This window comes from Echiichthys vipera (assembly GCF_963691815.1).
Source record: "Echiichthys vipera genome assembly, chromosome: 15".
Classification (NCBI taxonomy): domain Eukaryota; kingdom Metazoa; phylum Chordata; class Actinopteri; order Perciformes; family Trachinidae; genus Echiichthys; species Echiichthys vipera.
The window spans coordinates 18870121-18890581 of record NC_139840.1 but is presented as its reverse complement, the minus strand read 5'-3'; the positions used below and the strand labels follow the sequence as shown (position 1 = coordinate 18890581).

The 20461-nt window shown below is 41.0% G+C and overlaps 1 protein-coding gene across 5 annotated transcripts in view; it reads left to right on the top strand.

Annotated features, from left to right (window-relative positions):
* Window positions 1–1983: 1983 nt before the first annotated feature.
* pde4ca (phosphodiesterase 4C, cAMP-specific a) overlaps window positions 1984–20461 on the top strand; it is a gene marked incomplete at its 5' end in the record, with an annotated part of 43831 nt that continues 25353 nt past the window's right edge. For 2 of the 5 annotated variants that reach the window (XM_083928109.1, XM_083928114.1), the window contains one exon: window positions 1984–2246. In XM_083928109.1, coding sequence (XP_083784235.1) covers window positions 1984–2246 — 263 coding nt within the window. Of the gene's footprint in view, window positions 2247–5895; window positions 6592–17217; window positions 17780–20461 lie in introns of those variants that run through there. The other 3 variants (XM_083928112.1, XM_083928110.1, XM_083928111.1) reach the window with 3 other exon arrangements.

Sequence of the window (20461 nt, the reverse complement as noted above, 5' to 3'; positions counted from 1 at the left end):
TAGTGTGGGGTACCACAAGGTTCCATATTAGGATCCTTATGTTGTGTAAATTTGCTTTGCGTCGCGTTACTCGCACAAGTTTGTTTGCAGGATTATATTGTGTTCATTTGGGTTTACTCGTGTTACTTGTGTATATGCAGCTTTGTCTGTCTGCTGTTTGGTTTTAGGCAGGGAGTTTATAGTCAGTTTGTCAGAGCATTTCTTTTGTTGAAAACTGGTGCCTGAAAAAGGGGTGGATGAGAGAACTGAGATAAAAACCGAACCCAGAAACACTCTGTAGTAGATCGATTGTATTCCTAATGTCTTCTTTATCCATTTTGAAATTTAGTAGTGTAGTAATGTCGTGCTGTGAGAATTTGTTGCCAATACAACAACATGCGTCTATAAAAGAGGTTTTATATGGTTCAATTCATTTCTGCCTCAAGCACATTATTTGTAAAATTTGTAGATCGGAAGGCAAAATGTCAGTTGGGACTCGCAGAGCAAACTGTACAGTAGCTCAATGAGGGTTAATGGCACTCCAAAAAATATTGTCCATTAAAGATGTGGTGGTGATTCTGAAATGTTGAAACTGGCGTCTGCAGAGTGAAATTGAAGTCGTCCACTCGGAAGGACAGACCAGAAGTCATATCCGGTGTTATATACTCGCAGTTTGTATAGTCCTTTGAGACATGTTTTGGTGAAGACAGTCGATATAAAAATCTTGACAGTTTACATTCGCAGTGCTACATTTGGATGAGAATGAATCTGCCTAAAAGCGCAGAACTTTTGCTCAAAAATACGTACAGTACAGCAGCTACTATGAGTGTATATCCACTCAAAAAAAAATCTTTGTTCCCTGCTCTCCCTACCAGCTGTTGGTCATAAGTTCAGCCATGTGTCAGATGTTCCAGCTCCCTAGGTTATTTCAGTTACTCTACACAGCACCGGTGTTTAGCTGTGAGTCCTGAATCACAGGAAGACCATTCCTCACTCTCCTGCGATAAACCCAGAGATTGGATGGGAGGGAAGATGATGTTGCCTCTGGTCACAGATAGAGAGCGCCATCGTGACAGCGCCCATGCTCTCTATAGCTTTTATCTACCTCTGCTTTTTATAGTCAGAGGCCCTTCATGTGACTCTTCCTGGTGCTTTTGGAGCATGTGAAAGCCAAGGAGGCTGTCTCTGAGGAAATAGGAGACTTCAAAACAAATAGCACCTCCGGGACCAGAGTAAAAGCCTGAGTATGCAATATCAGTTGCCGTGAGCTTAAGAAAGGCGAGCTGCAGGGCCAAGCCAGGCGACGGATTAATGTTTATACACTGGAGGAAGTAATTATGTAGCACAGTTTGAAGTTCATGAACAATATGCTCTGTAAGATTAGGAGTGAGGGATAGGGGAGGCAGAGTTGGAAAGAGAGAGAGAGAAGCACACGGAGGTGATCACTCATGTCCCCGCTCCCCCCCACCCCCCCGTAAATCAGACGTCCATATTTAGTTAGAGAGAGGGAAGGCCTACAGTAATGTAAACAAAGCCTGGGAGAGAGAGGCAGGGAGAGCACATCAACACTAATGTTTGAGTTTATTGCCCTGCACGGCAGTCAGCGTGCGTGGTCCCTAGGAAGAGACAAGAAAGGGGCTGATAGGTTTCAAATAAAGATAAAAAGTCTGGTAGAGAGGTCGTTGTGTTGTTTTTTTTGGTGCTCTCTTTTTGGATTTTGAAAGAAGCATATTTGAGAGAATAATCGTGAGCAGGCCCAGGTTTAATTCAAATTTGAGGAAGCAGGGATTGAACCAGAGGCACTAGCTTTTCCTCGACTTGGAAATAGAGACAGCCACAGAAATGGAGACATCTTTCCATATGTCATGTCCGGAAAAAGTCTTGTAAAGTTAATTTGAGAAACCAAAGAATAAGAGATCAGAGACTGTTTCTTGGACCAAAGTCACCTAAGACAGAACGAGCTAAGGGACGAACTACCTGACCGCTGCCCATCCTCCGTTCTCCATGAGTGAGCTGTGCTCCGAGAGCTCCGAAGAAGAGCATGCCGAAGTTGAGGAGAGGCCACAGGACCGTAGGGTGGTGAGGCTGCCCATCATTCAGCTAATGCCTAGGTCCAGAGCGGGCTCCCCGGGCGGATCCCCAAGGATCTCACCCAAGGATTCTCCACGTGGGTCTCCCCGAAACTCCCCGCTGCTGTTCAGAAAGCTGCTGATGAACCGCAGCATCAACCTCCAGAGGCGCCGCTTCACTCTGGCCCACACGCCCAGGTAGAGTCCTTGATTTTGAGGCCAAGATGGCAAAGATGACAATGCTTTGTGAACCAAAACCAGCAGATATACTTAAATTCTTGTGGAAGAATATTGACCGTGACCCGAGATTTTATAATCACTAAAGCCAGTGTTGTTGAAGCAGGAGATGTTTTTTGTCACATGGCGGAGGGTTTCTCTACTCAGCTGCATATGTTGATGTATTATTGATTCATTTTTTAAAACTACAAAAACAGTTCCCTAGCTATGAATCTGATTTTAACCACAAGATGCTCATGTATTGTAGCATTTCAGTTAAACACTTAAACAAAATCAGCTTATTATTTCCAGGAAATTCTACAAAATTACATTCTCGTCATGCGAGGATTGTAAATTTACTGTTAATCCTCTAGACAAGCTAATATTTACTGAGAATATTGCACAGCAGATGCAGGATGGTTGCTGTTGCTGTTGATACCTTGCTTGATTTTTGCTTCCTTTATGCTCCGTATGTTTGGTTCATTTATGGCAGCAAAACACATTTCATTCACCAGGTACCCCCCCAAGTGGATTTTTGTATTAAAGCAAAGGTCATTAGAAAGAGCTGGATTTCAAAAGCTCAGTTTTGATGCTTAATTTCCTATAGGTGAATGTGTTTTTCCAGAGCTTTTGTTTTCTTACTGTGCGGCATCAGCTCAACGACATCCCTGCTGTCACTGGATCAGCAGTTTGTTGTTCCACTTCTTTGTCAACCACGTACTTGACTCTGTCAACAACAAAACCTTTTCACCTATGGCTTATGACGGCATATTTCCTGTTGAGCTAAAACATGTTTCATTCTCGTCCTAATGTTTTTCATCCGTTATAGCGGTCGTAACTCTCGGTTGTAAAGTACAGCTGTCTTGCCGTCGGCCAGTTCTGCTCTGGTACCCTTTGATACCTTTAGTTTTATGAGGCGTTATTGCATCATATCTGGCCAATGAATCCAATGCAAATTAAACATTTACTCGGTTAACCACGTCAAGCGAACAGTTGCATGATCAATTAAACCATACTTGACTTTAGAGAGGAAGAATAAACAGGGCCTTACACCAGTGTGTGGATGGATATCCAAACATGTAGTTTATTTTTTTGACTGTCTTACTTTGATTTGACAGTGTTTTTCTTGACATGTTAAATGCATGTGTAGGTTTCTTCGCAATAAGAGCCTGTTTTAAAAAAGTAGTACTGTTAAACCGTTTTTTTACGCACATGCCTCCTATATCTTTGTAACTGTTTATCCTGTTCTCCTCAACATATACACACTCAAATGTTGGCACCAGAGCAATTCCAGGCTGTTACAAGGTGTCTTCAACTTGTTGCAGCGATGTTAGATCACAACATTCTCAGAGAAATAAAATTACAAGCACAGGAGAAACACTAGCTGGAGCTATAAAACCCTGTCTTGTTTTCATTGGCAAGAAATGCATATTAAACATTCCTGAAGAAGCCTACTAGAAAGCTAAAAAAAATGTTTAAAAGTTCATTCACCTTTATAAACATGTAGTCGGTAAGGTCATTTTCCCCCAAGGGCGTTTTATGGTCTTGGATTTGAGATTTACAGAGACATTTCTTCTCCAAAGTTTACTGTAAATTTCGAAGACGGTTTCATTAATTTTAGCGTGTCTGTTGAAAATCTAAATATTAGAGAGAAAGAGTCCAGTGAAGGGGATTTCGAGGCTTAATCTGTAAAAGTCAGACGTTTGCAGATATTCAACATGTCAGAGCCTTTATATTGTACAGCTCCTGAGGTCAGGCCGCTGGAGGTGTCCCTCTGTAGGGTATGTGCAGTGTCCCATAATGTCAGAGCTGAACTTAATGGATGGAGATGAGTTATTGCAGGATGGCTGGCAAGGAGGAGGAATTAAACAAACTGGGGGTCCAGCGGAAAATAAATGTCGCAGGCGTCTCAAATATAGAACATACCCGCAAAGTTATTTTCACTTACTGTCTAAGTTGATTGAGGCTCTTTTTCCACTCCACAGACACCACGTCAAATGGATTTTTTTTGTGTGTAAAACAAGCCCTGAAAATGTTTTTTTTCAAGCCAGCTCTATGATGGGGGCCAGTTTTGTTTGCATTATAACTTTCATTGATACATTTAGAACATTTTATGATTAGATCATAAACAAACACAACAATTACCACGTAATTTGATATCTCAATTAATATTATAATTATATTCCTTTCTATATTTGAAATAGTTTGGGATTTTTAATAAAACTGTCATAATGAGTCCAAAGAAATAACATCCGATCAGGACAGTTTCTCTCACTCAGGTATATGTAACAATGTGTTACAACAACAAATAAATCTAGTTATGTTCAGGATGTTCTCAAAGTTAACATTGCATTTCCTGTTCTTTTCCACTAGAGGCTGCTATGTTGTGAAATGAGGGTGTGGAGCATCAGGAGGAAGTGTTTCTGTTTTTTGTGATGAAAACGATATCTTCCTTCAGCTGGTGTGTCAACAGCTAGAGACCCTATAATATTTCAGGAGGTTTAAAAAAAGGTCCTGCTGTGATAAATATCGTTAATATCTCAGTTATGTAATCCTTATCAAGAGGTTTTCGTTGAATAGTATTTAATAGTAATAAAATAGAAATAAAGGGTAATAAACCTCAGATGTGTTATAACAGACACTTCCCGTGTGCTTCACTCACAAACATTGTGAAAAATTAGATGTTTCCGCCCTTTACTAATCCTATTCTCTGCAGTATTTCCACCATCACCTATTCGGCCACTACACCAAATATAGGTCTAACAGCGGAGAGGATATTGTGTGAATCACATGGATTATATTGTGGCATGAGAGGAGAACTCAATATTAAAAAGTAAAATTGAATCACACGCAATATTGAAGTATTGATTAACTGGTGCACTATTGTTGCTACTGGCACGGACGCACACTGGTTACACAGAAAGTACTTTTAATACTCTATAGCACTTATTTTTTCTTCTTTCATCTCACCTCTGCTCGTTTCACTTTTACCCCAGTACTGTTCACACTGGCCCGCTTTCTCTCTCTGACATTATCTGTCTATCTCTCTCTCTCTCTCGCTCTGCTGAGCAACCCACCCCCTTTCTCTCTCTCTCTCTCTCTCTCTCTCTCTCTCTCTCTCTCTCTCTCTCTCTCTCCACTATATCCCACTCTAACTCTCAGGGGAGATAGTGTTGTTGTTTGTTGTTTTAAGCTAGAGTTTGGTCCCACCACTCTCAGGAGAGAAGAGAGGACAGAGCAGAAGTCTGTTATGGCCCACTGACAAGGACTACATGGGACGGCCCACTCTAGGGAGCATCTGATGGGATTATAACACTCTTTCCTGCTCATTTTTTTCCCCACCAAGAGTAACTCTGCTCTGTCTCTTGGTGGTGCAGCATCACAGAAGCCAACCCTTCAAACTGACAGCTTTGTGTCAAGTTTGTTGGACCTGATTTTCAAAAAGACAGAAAATACCTCTGGGGCCATTGTTGAGGAATTCAATTTTGCAGCTCATTTTGGGAGAATCGGTTCAAGCTCCCATTTAGGACGTTTTATCTCAGCAAGTTTGTGATGAGCTGGAGGAGGAGAAGAAGATGAGCACTGACAGCTGACACCATTAACTTGATATGATTCGACCCCATATTTTGTCCGTGAGATGATATGCTAGCTGATCTCTAACAGCCAAGACTCTTTGCCTTTTTAGGCTTTTCTCACACACTCACATGCGCGCACACACACACTCACACACACGCACATACACACACACACACGCACGCACACACACACACATACACACTGAGCTGAGTCTTTGTGAATATTCTTTTTCCACAAAAACAAATGGACATATCCTTAACACCGGGACCAAAAGCTGAGCTTCAAATTGAATTTCCAGTTTGATATCCGTTAATTCTGCAGTGAGCTGGAACGTTTATCTAATAAAGTTAGAGAAGACTCATCAGGCCTGACTTACTTTCATTCTTGCTCTTACCAGGTGCACCTGATCTGACTCCTGTTTTGCATATTGCTGTTGTTTTACACTTTCAGTCATTCTTGGACTTTTTTCTCCTGCACTGTTCTGTCAGAGGGACCTGGTGCCCTAAACTTACAACATAGAGGAATTTGGACAGCTCTCCTTTTTGCTTCATGACAGCATGGGGGTTGTGGTCGTGCCACAGAAGTTCACTTTGTTCATCCTTTGCCTCCCAAAGCTGCTATTTTGATGCCTCTCTGAACTCAACCCAATTATTTTTACTTTTTGAACTGCCGATAAAATGATGAACAAAGACTCCCGCTTTTCAAGGAAGATGCACAGCAACTTCTCCACCCGCAGGCACTCGTGTATCGGGTACGTATCTGCTTTTGTGTTGCAAGTTTTGTGATTACTATTGCAGGTATTCAGGAAGTAATGGAAAGCTGATTTCACTTTTTCTGTTTCTAGCAAATACCTGTTTTTGTCTTTTCCAGTACAGGAAAAATAATCAGCTGATGGAGAATTGTTTGACACTGCTGCTCTGTTGCTGTGTTTACAGTATATCAGCATATTGTGTTTCTGTTTATCTGGTGGTTTTATATTTTTTGTGTAGGTGTGTTTCAACCCCCTATCTGAGAGTGCAGTTAAGATTGCATGAAATATGAAAATTTATTTAAGATGGAAATTATTTTGATTCGGCATTTACTCTCAAAATGCCCCCCTAAAACCAGGGAAAATAATGTGATGTGTGCTGTCATGAAGCTGGTGGGTGTTGCTGTTGATGTGTTTGGTGCTGTCACATGGTTGGCAGTTTAGGCCTCGGGGTGGCATGGTGGATCGATGGCTCTGTGGACTGATGGCCCTCCTTGGGGTTCATGGACCAGAGCCAAGCTGAGGCGTCCGTGTTAGGCACGGTATGGCTGTCATGTGATCCGAACTTCTGAGTTTCATAAGAGGAATGAACAAATGACGGAGCACTGTGTAAAAATTGTCCATAACAGCGGCAAATGTAGCAGATTTCATTGCTGTTTTCTGTCTTGTCCTCTAGGGAAAACAGAGAAGAATTTAAAAATAATGTTTCCAATGAACACACTTCGGTAACAAGCTCATATGTGTGGCCAGCTACGTTGTCCCAGAATCGCCGTTGAAAGTCACGCGTCCCTCATCGGTTTTGTAGTTTCATGTCTCAGGCTTCCGTTGAAAATGTCTGTCTGTGAACAGTTGTAACTTGTTATGTAAGTTTACAGAGATTAAAACCAGACTCAACACATGGAATCCAAGAATACACACAGATACACGGCATATGGATATACACAGGCATGTGGAGGTCAACATGACTCCTTGTCAAAGATAACTCACAATCAGAGATGCATCGTAAAAAAATAAGGCTATACAGATTCATAAAGAACCACCCTCCTCATTGCACCGAAAGAAAAAAAAAGAAAGACTTCAGAGATTTTTTTTTTAGTGCAATGTGTGGTACTTTCTGAACTCTGGGCATGAGGCATGTGCTTCACAAGTGTCGTCTGAACACCTCCAGCTGTGAGCCTGTTTGGATCATATGAGGAAGCAGGAGATCAAAGCAGGAGATTTTCAACCACAGCCAGGAATACAGAAGTGCAGAAGGGAACAGAACAAGCCTATTCTCTTTACCTTACCTAACATCCAGAGTATTAATATAGCAGCAAACAAATTTGCTGTGTAAAAATATAGTGGAGTAATGGCATCCTGAGCAGAGAATGAAGTCACTCTCCCTCTGTGTTATCCTGAGTTTCTCTGTTGTTTTTTTTGATGGACGGTCCGGCCGCATGTGCATGTTAGTGCATGTGGTCGTGGAAAAGACTCTCCGTAATTCACATATTGGCGTGAGAGCCGTGTGCCACTTTTTCCCCCACTATTTCAAGTACAGCTCTTGTAAGGAAGTAATTCTTTTGTATATATATTATTTTCTTTGCCTTTGTGTAACTGAGACAAAGCAGTCTCTTGTTATCCAGATGTGTCCATCACAATAGAGACAGCTCTTATGTTCACTTGTACCAACAGTACAAGGACACTATTCATCCTCCACACACACACACACACACAAACACACACAATGCCACACTCCAAGTAATCTTGTCAACAATGCTTTTTATGGCTTCTCTGGCAGCGCGGTACACTTAAACAACACACTCTCACTGCATTAAACTGGACACGCTCCTAGTCCGTATCATGAGAAGATAGTTGGTGTCACATCTAACTTTTAGCAGTTTGAGAAGATTCCATTTATCTAAAGTAGAGGATGATGGGAAGAAACAGAGTGAGGTGAGGGCAAAAGAGACAGACGCAACGGCCGACCAAGTGGGGAAAAAGATAATTTGGAAAAAGAGGCTAAAGGCACAGACGAGAGGGCGGTGAAGAAGTGATAAAACAGGACGTGGGCAGAGATAGCGCGGCTCTCAGCGCAGAGATAATGACAGGAAGGAGAGGGTTCACCGGACAGACGGGGGGAGTGAAAAGGGAATAAAAAAGATAAGTCTAAGAGGCAGTAAGTGATTGTGATTAAAAGAATAACCGGGAAAACAAAAAAAAGTGTCAAGTGAGGCCATTCAACCAAAGGGCAACGGTGTCAATGTCAGAGGTCCCAATATAGCTGCAAGCCCCCCTCTTCAAACACACACCCAGATTAGTCAATAGAGCCTGTGTGGCTGTGGCGGGCTGGCTGCTGTGTGCGTCACTGCTGTACTCCATATTTTCAGCATGACTGATTTCCCCAATCGCCTCCAGAGCCTCATCGATTCCTGAGGCTGCCAGCAACAGCAGCAGCTGGATACAACACTACCACTGCTAAAATGCCAAACTAGTACCTCTGCTGTATTTCTGAGAGAGGACACAAGCATCTTTACTTTATCGGGGGGACTAATATTTCAGAGGAAAAGTCATTTTAAAGGTTTTTTTCCTAACAGTGCTGTGTCCTGAACAGATCTGACGTGCTGCTACTTTAGTCATTAGAACAATAAGGGGTTAAGCCTGATCACAAACACTGCACTTTGTATAAGCCTAACACAAAGAATACATCAAAATGTGTTGCTTTGTTTCACTTTGTTATTTGTGAATTAATGCATTTCAGAAAAAAAAATCCTCATTTGTTTCAGACGTCGTGTTATTTGTAACACAGCAGTATCAGGATGACTGTTCGTTGTAACCACTAGAGGGGGAAACCGACTAAGTTATGCTCTGAGACCGTTTGAGAGCAACAACCTCCTGCAGACGAGGCTGTAGTTTGATACAGGGATAAAAACAACTTGTTGTTTATAATTATATTTTTAGGCAACTGGAAAGAGTTCATGTATAGCTAATTAATTGTTGCTGTTGCTGTGGAGTTAAAGGGATGTGTTTGAAATCATTGAATCAATATGTCAAACTGTACATTTGTATTGACGGAATGAGAATGTATAGTAGCTTCAGATTAACACTTTACTATAAAACTCTGTGCACCTCATATTTATTTATTGTCATTCTTTCTTTTAACCTTATTATGATTCTACTACTGCTACTTCTGTCTGTATAGGACATATATTGCACATCTTTTCAGAGTTGTATCCTTTTTTTTGCAGCTTTAAGGAGTCATATTGTTGATACTGTAAAGCCCTCTCAGACAAATCTCTTATTCTGGGCTATAAAAATGAAAATTGCTGCTTTACTGGTCAGTAACATTTACCCTGAGTAATTTGTACGTTGGTCACTTGAGGCAACAGTAAACAGCAGAAAACATACATGTCAAAAATGTAGTGCAGAGGAAAAACCATTACAGCCAAACTACATGCAGATACAAATTATTCTTTATTACACACATATATATATAGAATAATCCAATCCAATTAAATAAGTATTAATATTCAGTGCGTCCAATAAACACTGAGTCCACTTCCAGAATGTAAAAGTGTCTTTCAGAATTAACATCCAGTCTTGGTGTATTGTAATAGCTGATGTTGTATTCTCCCATACATTAAATGCCTTTCAGCCTCAGGCAAACTCTGTGATCAGTTATTCATTATCACCTGAAAGAATTTATTTTGCTTTTTTTTTCTAGACGGACAGCTTATTTTTACTGTAGCCTTCACAGTGGGCCAATGTGTATAAACTAGGTTGTATTTTTTATAGAGAAAAAATAGTGACTCTTGATTTTTTCTACAAAGACTTTCTTGCCATCTGGTTGTGCACGCAGACCTGTGTACCCCTGAGTGTGTGTCCATGTCAGTGGAGTACGTGCATGATTTGCGTGCAAGTCTGTCATCCACCCAATCCCCAAATCAGAGGAGCCCCGAACCCCTCCGTCATGCTAGCAGATGGCCGCCTAATGAATCATGGGGCGACACGCTCATAGCCTTTACATGCTGTAACACGACGTTTGACATCACAGAGACTCAGTTAAATATAGGCCGGTAGCTGCCGCAGCCACACGCAGACACCTGGTGCTGCTGCTTTGTTCCGTGCGCAGTGTATTAGATGACATTTAATTTGTTTTAGTTTGTTTGCTCTTCTCCTGCCCTGTGATAATTTGTCTCAGTAATCATTACTGTACTCATGCTCTGTTTATTTTAACCTTTAAATCACCTTTTGCTGGACTTGAGTCGATATGCACGGTACGCACAATAAGCTATGTATTTTTTTGTAAATCTATCTTGAAAATATATTATTGCACCACTTCATGTTGCAACACAAAAATACTGTTATAGTGAGAAAGGAGTCAGTGTTTTCTTTTTGGAGGAATCAGTCATTTTTTTTTTCAGAGTGATCCTTTCTGGAGATCCTGTATGAAAAGTGTGTGTGTGTGTGTGTGTGTGTGTGTGTGTGTGTGTGTGTGTGTGTGTGTGTGTGTGTGTGTGTGTGTGTGTGTGTGTGTGTGTGTGTGTGTGTGTGTGTGTGTGTGTGTGTGTGTGTGTGTGTGTGTGTGTGTGTGTGTGTGTGTGTGTGTGTGTGTGTGTGTGTGTGTGTGTGTGTGTGTGTGTGTGTGTGTGTGTGTGTGTGTGTGTGTGTGTGTGTGTGTGTGTGTGTGTGTGTGTGTGTGTGTGTGTGTGTGTGTGTGTGTGTGTGTGTGTGTGTGTGTGTGTGTGTGTGTGTGTGTGTGTGTGTGTGTGTGTGTGTGTGTGTGTGTGTGTGTGTGTGTGTGTGTGTGTGTGTGTGTGTGCTTTTTTAACCTCTTGACATCCGTTGTACCCAACACTAGTTCCCTCTACAAACCTGGCTGAGTGATTTCCAAACAAACACAAAGTCATTTTAAATTCCAGTGGAGTTTCCAAAGATAACAAAAGTGCTTAAATTAGGGGGGGGGGGGGGGGGTGTTTGTGTGTATAACTGCACAGTACATTCAGAATATTTCCATTTATTCTAATGATGCAGCAACATAATATGATATTACAAGGTTGATTTATTCATGCTTTGAAACGCTTTTTCAGGCACCATCATGTCAAGTATTATTTCTTCATATTTGTCATACGGAAATGATAAATGTTTTGCACTGTCATACAACGCAAAACAATAATACACTATATCTTTTAGGGCCTTTCTATGATATGAGGTCAGAAGAAGCTGTCATAAACTTTGCAACACTCTTGTACACAACACTCATTTTCTGTGTTATGGTGAGCAGCGTTGAGAGATGAGAGGGTGTTTCTGAATTGCTCATCACTTTTTGGTGTTAGAGGAAATAGTGAGGACGTTATGCCTCCAATATGTACCATACTGTAGTTATTCAAAATGTTTTATTTGATCAGTGACCATTTTTTGACCTGACTACATTATTTAAATGCTATTTCTTCTCATATAGCCCTACTAAACCCTTCCTGATTTCTAAAATAGTGTATGTTATCGGTTTCTTTAATAGTTCAATGTTAGTAGCAGAGAACTTTCTCCTGTACTCTGTTACACGTTCATATCATCACTGTTAATAACTTAACTGAAAACTTGAGGCTACGTCAACTTTTGTGTTCCTCATGGTGATTTGAGATCGGATGAGTTAATCGGTCCTCCAGTTTAATATGATACAGCTTTGACGCAGAGAGGAAAAAATAGACAATATACCATATTTTTTCCTGTATTTCAATGTTTCTGATGTTAGACAAATATTTATATAAGCACATAAACATGTTTTGTGAACCATAATCTTATAACCCTCATATTTCTTTAAAATGAGACTGTGTAATTAGCTGTCTTATTATTTAACCCCATTGTAAACATTTTTGAATGAGTATGGGGCTGAATCACAACCCAACTTCAGTTCAATTTTACCTTTGTGCAAGATTTTCCTTTTTTCCACCACATTCAGCTTGACAATAACACATAACTTCCAAATGTGTCTTAGTTTGAAAACCCCTTAATTTATCAATAACTTCAACGAAAACAAAATTATTAGTGAACATGGATGAAACATGAATATTATATCATTTCCACAATGTTGACCTACATGATTTTCAGACAAAGAAGCAACATGAAGTGGTGGGTGAACCAGTTCTTTTCTTTACTCGTAAATGTATTGAACCTTTCAAGTTTTGATACTTGATGCAAAAATTGGTCTTCAGTTTCTCTGTGACACTAGTTCACACACGTTCAACAGCTAATGCTGCCCGCCCCACAAATCTTCATCATGTATAGGATAAAAAAACATAAGCGATGATCTGTTCTTAAGGTGGGAAAGTACACGTCCCATTTCAAGAGATCGATTCTTTCGGTCTCATTGAGTCCGTAGATCCCAGGCTGTCTCGACTCGAGTCACTCTTTGACGTCCTCATTTCGAGACAGTGATTCCCGCTCATTCATTGGCTATCCCGCTTCCCAAGTTTTGAGCGATTGCACCACCGTAGAAGGCAGAATGAGAATTACCCGACAACATCAGCGAGTGTGTGGGCGGTACGAGTGGGATACATGAGCACTCTGTAGGTTCGGCAGGATGACTCTGTACATACTGGACACTAAAAAGAGTTGTTCAAAAAGATGTATTCTTTCATGTTAGTCCATCACTAGTTTGTTAAATATTCAGTGTTGGTTAATCCATATGAGCAGAGAGTTAACATTGACAGTCAACAATTTTTGACACACACCTCTCCTCGCTGACTTCAAAACAGCTTGTTATCCAGGAATGCTCACCATGCCTCCACGTAGCCAACACATCATGTCATGAGGCCCCTTCGCAAATAGTGTACTATTAAATCCACAATTGAGGGGTCAGCCAGAACGTATGATGCCTCGCTTTTTTACGAGGTTGAGAGATTACCTTGCCACATCGTCTCGACTTCGCCGTTTTAGAGCACGACTGTCTAAAGAAGATACTGAACAGAACTAAACATTGAATGTCTGTCTTTCTTCATACATCCACTCTCTTCCACCACGGTGACGCAGATACATTGAGCACTGTGAAATCCTCTGGTATTCTGCCAACCACTGTGTCAGTGTGTCTGCGTTTCCAGATAACACAGATAAGACTCTTGAACCATGTTGTTTTAAGCACTTCATTCTTCTAACTGCACATGAAATGCAAGAAGCAACATACCAACAGATGTTCTGTTGTTATTGTTTGTATCCACGATTGATTCTTATTTTTTCAGTACCCATTGGTTTCTAATGGTTTCTAACTAATGTTTGCTTATTTTTGCTCTTATGTAAAAGAAAATGAGCGGTGGAGAAAAAACATTTGTTGTTTTCACAGTCCACAAATATTGTTTTTCCAATGCAAAGAACAGTTTGAGCTCATCACATGCCACTTTTCCATGACACTGTCACAGTCACTTTACCTTATTGACTAACCAACTGTTTACACCTCTGTGTATAGACAGTATATTTATTACACATGTGCTTACTTTACTTCATTTGCGAATACTTCCTACATAAATGCATATATATCAGTTTATTTATATTTTATTGTTTATGTTTTAGCCATATAATTCCACTGTACTATTATGTTTTAGATTATCATTATTATTTTGCTTTTACTTGTGTGAATTTCTTTTTTAATATATATTTAATGAGCATTGTTGAAGGGATCAAATAATGGATTTTGCTTCTTGTGGTTGTTGCACATGACAATGACACTTTAAAATTTGAGAAACAAACAAAAATATCATATTGTGAATATCATAAAATCAAGTTTATATTAATATAAATAAATATGTATGTATATATTTGCGTATCATATGTTTTATTAATATATGTTATCGATTTTTCAAAATAACCTGTTTACTTAACACACACCTGCCTAAGCGCAGACTTGGATGATGAGAAGTTGACTTGTCTTATTTTTTCTCTTAACAGAAAATTAAGATATATTATACAATATTAGAAACTGCAAAGTAAAACAAACTGTTCAGTTTGTGCTAATGATTGGCCTCTTTAGATGTGTATTACTTTTCAGCAGACACAGAGCCTTTGTATTATATCAAAAGATTATATTGAACCCTTTTTAGAGAGAAAACACTGCAGTTACAAGCTGCCTGTGCTGTATGTTGAGAGTTCGCAACCAACGTAATTATAAAGTTGAAAAACAAAACCATATGAAAAAAATATAAGCCAACATTTCCCACATACGTAGGTAATGGATCAGAGCTCTCTAAGGGACCTGGTTTATGTTAAAGATACCTGAGCCTGCGCCGTTTTACCACACATACATTCTTGCTTTTTTTTTTTCCATTTTCACATATTGATTTCTCTGCTTAGCATTTATGAATTCTCTGGTAATGAGGTGATGCCATTGGCTGATTAACCCTATGTAGTGGGGAAATACCACGCAGTGTAGATGTTAGTCGCAAGTGTTTTTTAAATGTAACCTGAAACCCCACAATCATATGTAGTGAGTTAAGGATTTGTTTTGGGGCTTTGGAAGTAATGCTAGGTTACTAGTCAGTTAGCTAATTTGGCAGGAATGCTAACAGTTGCAGATAAACACAGCGTTATCCTACACTTTTTCTCTTATATTTTCGTTTTTTGAAAGACATCAAATTTTTTAAATGCAAATGGATCCCTTTTATTAGACACCACTTCAACGTGAGAAGGCATCCAAGCACGGCTGCGTAGTTTTGGTTGCCAAGCTATGAATGGACAGTCACTGTATGGTGGAGGGGTCAATAGGTCAAAATTGGTATTCAATATCCAATGCAATATCACTAATCAACCCAGTTGGCAGAATAAAATGTTGGAATTGTACGTTTCTGCAAACCACATGAAATGTTGCATGTCAATGTTCTCATTCCCTACTTGTCACATACGGACCCATTGACTTTTTTAGGTCCATATTTGGTTGTGTAATTAGGTTTCGTTTCTACGTGGGACAGGACAAAAACAGGGGCGGACACAAACCGCAGTCTCCTGGGTGAAAGTGCAGTGTGTGGTTCACCCCGACCTCCTCCTTAAGCGGAGTTTGGGGCTCGTTATAAGTCACCTGACTTCCAGAGCAGTTGAAAGCTCGCTACGTCTATCCAGAAGTTATAGTGTGCCAAATTCCTTTCATATCAACGTGTCTATGGTTCCTGCAGAAACGCACGTCAAAATTGTTCTCTGGCGACCGGGCTGCATTCATATATAGATATTGTCAGAAGGACTTGGCAACACTGAGGCGAGCGCTGTGTAGTCGTCAGAAACCATATCTGTTCCAGATCAGCCTGCAGTAAAACCGTCTTTTCACACACACATCTTGTCCCGATGAAATCGTCTTTAAACTCTTCTACTTCTCTGGTCTAAAGATCCAGAGCTTATCTGTTCCCTGGAACATAGCTTGTAGATTTGTGGCCCCGTCTCATTTCGCTGATCTCTTGTCAAATATTTCCTGTTTAAGTTTTCATATGAAGCGTACAGAAGGTCGAGAAGCTATGGTTTCATATTTACTTTTCACATTTCTGGTCTTCAAAAATACATTGCCCCTGGCCATGGGTGACCTTGCGTGTTCGTGCCTAAGCCTGTGAGTACATACTATATACGGGTAAGTGTCTGTGTGTGTGTGTGTGTGTGTGTGTGTTTCTTTGTACATGTTCTTCGTTCTCAGCAAGCTGTGTCCCAAGAGCTACTTACTGTAATACCCTATCATACTCATCCTGTCATCAATCTCTTTACCTAACATAAGACATGCATGAGACACACACATGAATACACACTCCATCTGGAAAGGATAATAGTACTGTCCAAAGGGAGAGTGCTGTCCTGTGATTGTATTAGGATTGTGTGTGTGTGTGTGTGTGTGTGTGTGTGTGTGTGTGTGTGTGTGTGTGTGTGTGTGTGTGTGTGTGTGTGTGTGTGTGTGTGTGTGTGTGTGTGTGTGTGTGTGTGTGTGTGTGTGTGTGTGTGTGTGTGTGTGTGTGTGTGTGTGTGTGTGTGTGTGTGTGTGTGTGTGTGTGTGTGTGTGTGTGTGTGTGTGTGTGTGTGTGTGTGTGTGTGTGTCTGTGTCTGTGTCTGTGTCTGTGTCTGTGTGTAAGAGAGAGAGAGAGTAGGAAGGGGTTAAAGTGGCTAAAACATTTGGGGAAGGCAGGAACCATGCTGGCTCTTTTCCCGCCCCCTTTCTTAGCTCTGACCTCACTCTGAAACTTGTTCCCCCTTGTACGTGATGCACACACACACACACAGACTTGCTCAGTCACATGCCAACACATACGCTTGCTCACTGACGCACACGCTCGGTCGCTCGCATACACACCTCAGATCTGTGCACATACTGCGGGGCACTCTGACAAACACACAAACACACACACACACACACACACACACACACACACACACAGCACAGGGCTACTGTAACAGAAGATTGAAGCAGGAGAGCAAGTTTGTCCAGTGAAACGAAAGGTCTCTGTTTATTCTGTGATCAAAGGTGGAGCAGCCAGAGGGGAGAGAAGGAAGCAGAAAAAGAGAGAGAGAGAGAGAGAGAGAGAGAGAGGGAGAGGGAGAGGAAGGGAGAGGGGGAAGAGGGCAGCAGTGTTGCGCCACATTTAGACCCGGAGGAAAGACAAGATGTACATGGGGGACCGATTAATGGAGCTCTGCTGATAGTGATGAAAAGCTTTTTCTACAAGGCAGACAGACAGACAGACAGGCAGCAGGGAGTGTGCAACTCTCACATTAAGGAAATCAGGTGCTCAGAAAGGAATACGCTCCTCCAAATTTATTCTATCTTCCAAGAAGAAGCAAATTTTCACCAGCATACTGTACAGTAGCATGGATTGCATCACCCCAGTCATCCTGGCACTGCACTGGAGTCACCGGTCCTAGAGCTGGTGTCCACTCCTGCCAGAGGTAATGAGAACTCCTGGGAAGCCGTGGAGAGCCGGACAGCCCGACAGAGCGAGACAGACGAGGAAGAGGGCCGGGTTTTACAAGGATGAGAGCAGCCACAAGCTGAAGAGAACCAAGAGAGGAAGAGCAGCGGAGCGGCCGAGAAGAGGAGGGTGAGGACGAGTTAAAAGAGAGTAGTCTAAAGAAAGATGAGTGTGCCAACCAACTGTGGGTTCTGTTACTCCGTGGAACGGAGTATCACTGTGCGGAGTGGGAACATATGGGGATCACCGTGTGCTGTCAACAGGCCTATTGACATCATACAGAGACGCAGGCGGTAATTAAGAGCTATCTCATTTACCCTCACTCTGTCCTTTTGTCTTTCTCTCAGTGTCTCCTTTCATTTCTCTCTCTCTCACACACTCACATACACACACAGCATGCGTAACATACAGATCATGTACAGTATATGAAGTTACTAGAAGGAGCAAAGTTCATTTAAAAAATAATACCTGGAATTTACAGTATGACAATTTCTTATATCAATATCAATTGAAACAGATGAATGCAGATCCTACGTGATGCTACTGCGAACAAGATTAGCTATTTTAGTCTTTTATAGCTGTTGGTATCTCAAATCTGTAGCCTGCTTACAGTCTTTTATCAGCTGCAATATTTACAAAAAACATTCTTTTGATCTTATCAGTTGTTTTTGGTTCATATCTGCATTTCACAAAAATATTTTTGTTTCGTATTTCCTCTTGACCTCTTGTGTAGTCTCCTCTTTTGTTAGACAGGGCACTGCTCCAGGGAGTGATTTGTTTTTTCCTCGTGCAAAAGACACCAAATATGTATCCATTTTTGAAGACATCTGGCATCCATGAGGGAATTATGTTAAAAGGATAGCTTTTGATTTATTTGAATTTTGGATTGCATCTCAGTAAAAAAAAAGAAGAAAAAAAAACACTTAACACTGCAATTTAGTTAATTCTGCATCGAACACTCATGCATAATTACCGCCGCGGTTAAAGACAAACCAGCTGCGGTTATACTGTGTTTTGAAGCTCAGCTGTGACTTGAAAAGATTACAAGCTGTACAGAAGTGTAATATTAAATGTGTAACAGAGATAGAAATGCAGGTGGTTGTGCAGTATCTGCAGTTGTCATTTTATCAACTAGCTGTAAAACTATTTTAAAGGCAGATACGTTTAGCAAACATCCAGCAGCTTTACATTATTAACTTGAAATATATTTTAATATGTAATTGGATATTCAGTTGTTTTGTCAGTTAACAGTAAATTCAGTGACATAGATTTCACATGGTGGTTGAATTAACTTACTGATTGTTGCAGCAGCAGCTGTAACCACCAGCCGGCATGTTGTAGCTCTAAACATTGACTTTAGGACTTTTCCCTGCTCTGTTAGTTTGCAGTCAGTCACGACATGAAGGAACCACATTCATACACCCTCATGACAAATAAAACGTGTGTGGGAATGTGTTTTGTAAAGACATCCATGAGAAATCCCACAACTTGCAGCCCCTTTCTCATTAAGCTTTAATGCCATTGTCATTTTACACAAATCTTCTCATAGGAAAAGTCCACCATGAAGTTTCGCACATAATCCTCACTGCCAGCAGGGAGGCTGCGAAGGAGGACCTAGAGATAAAGTTGTGTTTACATTATGGTCCTCTGTCCTCTTTCTCAGGCAGGAGGCTTGTTTATCAGATGTAATGCAGAACAGTTGTGAGCGTGAGGGGTTTTATAGGGCAGTTGTCCTTTCAATTTAATTTCCCCCTAGACCCATGCCAAGAAATGTAATTGACTTTTGCTCTCAGAAAATGTCCTTTGTGGCCAAAATTTCAGAGGTAATCCAAAGGTATATGGAAATCGGATTTTTAATTGTCGCACTTCTGCTCTGATTGCTTCCACCTATGGATCTAAAAAGCAGTCCACAATTTCTCTGCCCGCTCAATCGCAGTTTTTTAAGAGCAACAAGAACAATTAATGTGCCCGAGGAGGGGATTCACAGACTGGGAGGCAGAGATGGTGAAGCTTTATTTAGGTTGATATATCAATCTTACTGGGTACACTGGTGGTGATGGAGGAGCAGACTTTGTTTGAGTCTGTTTATCCTCTGGGGGGAAACGCAACGAGGAGTGCAGGGGGAGCAGAGATGCATAAGATTATCAGCCATGTCGGTGCCCATTTTGGGAATCTATTAATATCACATATTTAAGGTGTCAACACTGGAATATGAAATGATTAACAGTAATGATCGATGGTGTTTAAAATATTGCTGAAGTGCAGTCACTTTTTCCCTGTCCCTTGCTCTTGCTCTTGCAGTTTTCCTTCTTTCTTTTCCTCTGTCCTCCTGGTCTAAGACATCTCCCTGTCCACATAATACAACACAGTGCTGGTAATAAAGTGACACTCAAAGAGCTAATGAAGACATGCCGGCCAGAGCGTTTTTTTTATTTCTAAAATGTACTTATGCATGAGTGCATCCTCACGTAGGCATGGGAATTTGACATCAGACACCCAATCCCAGAGCGTCTTGTGTGCCATCGCTGCATGATTTAAAGCCCAATTATCAAACCGCACAAGACAACAGCCAGATAACAGTGGCCCTTTCTCCTTAGATGGATAGGTGGGCGAGGGTGTGTTTAGACGTGTCTGCGAGTGCTACACCTGCTATTCCCAAAAGAGGACAGATAAGAGGATTCCCTCTGAATTCCTGGGATAGAGCCAGCTTATTGGCTTTGATGTGTTACGCTGCATTCAATTATCCTTTGATTTCAATTTTATAAACCTGAAATCGACTTTACTCTGTAAAAGCAGTCTGTAAGGTTCATTCAATTTGATTGTATTTGCCAGCTCAGAACACCATGTAGGACTTGTTTTTTTTAGCCATGCTAGCAGCACAGCTCTAGGGATAGAAGTGTTGGTCGGTAGGTCCAACAGTTTGGTTCAGACTCAAACATCTCAACAACTGTCTGAAGAACAACTATGGGATGGAC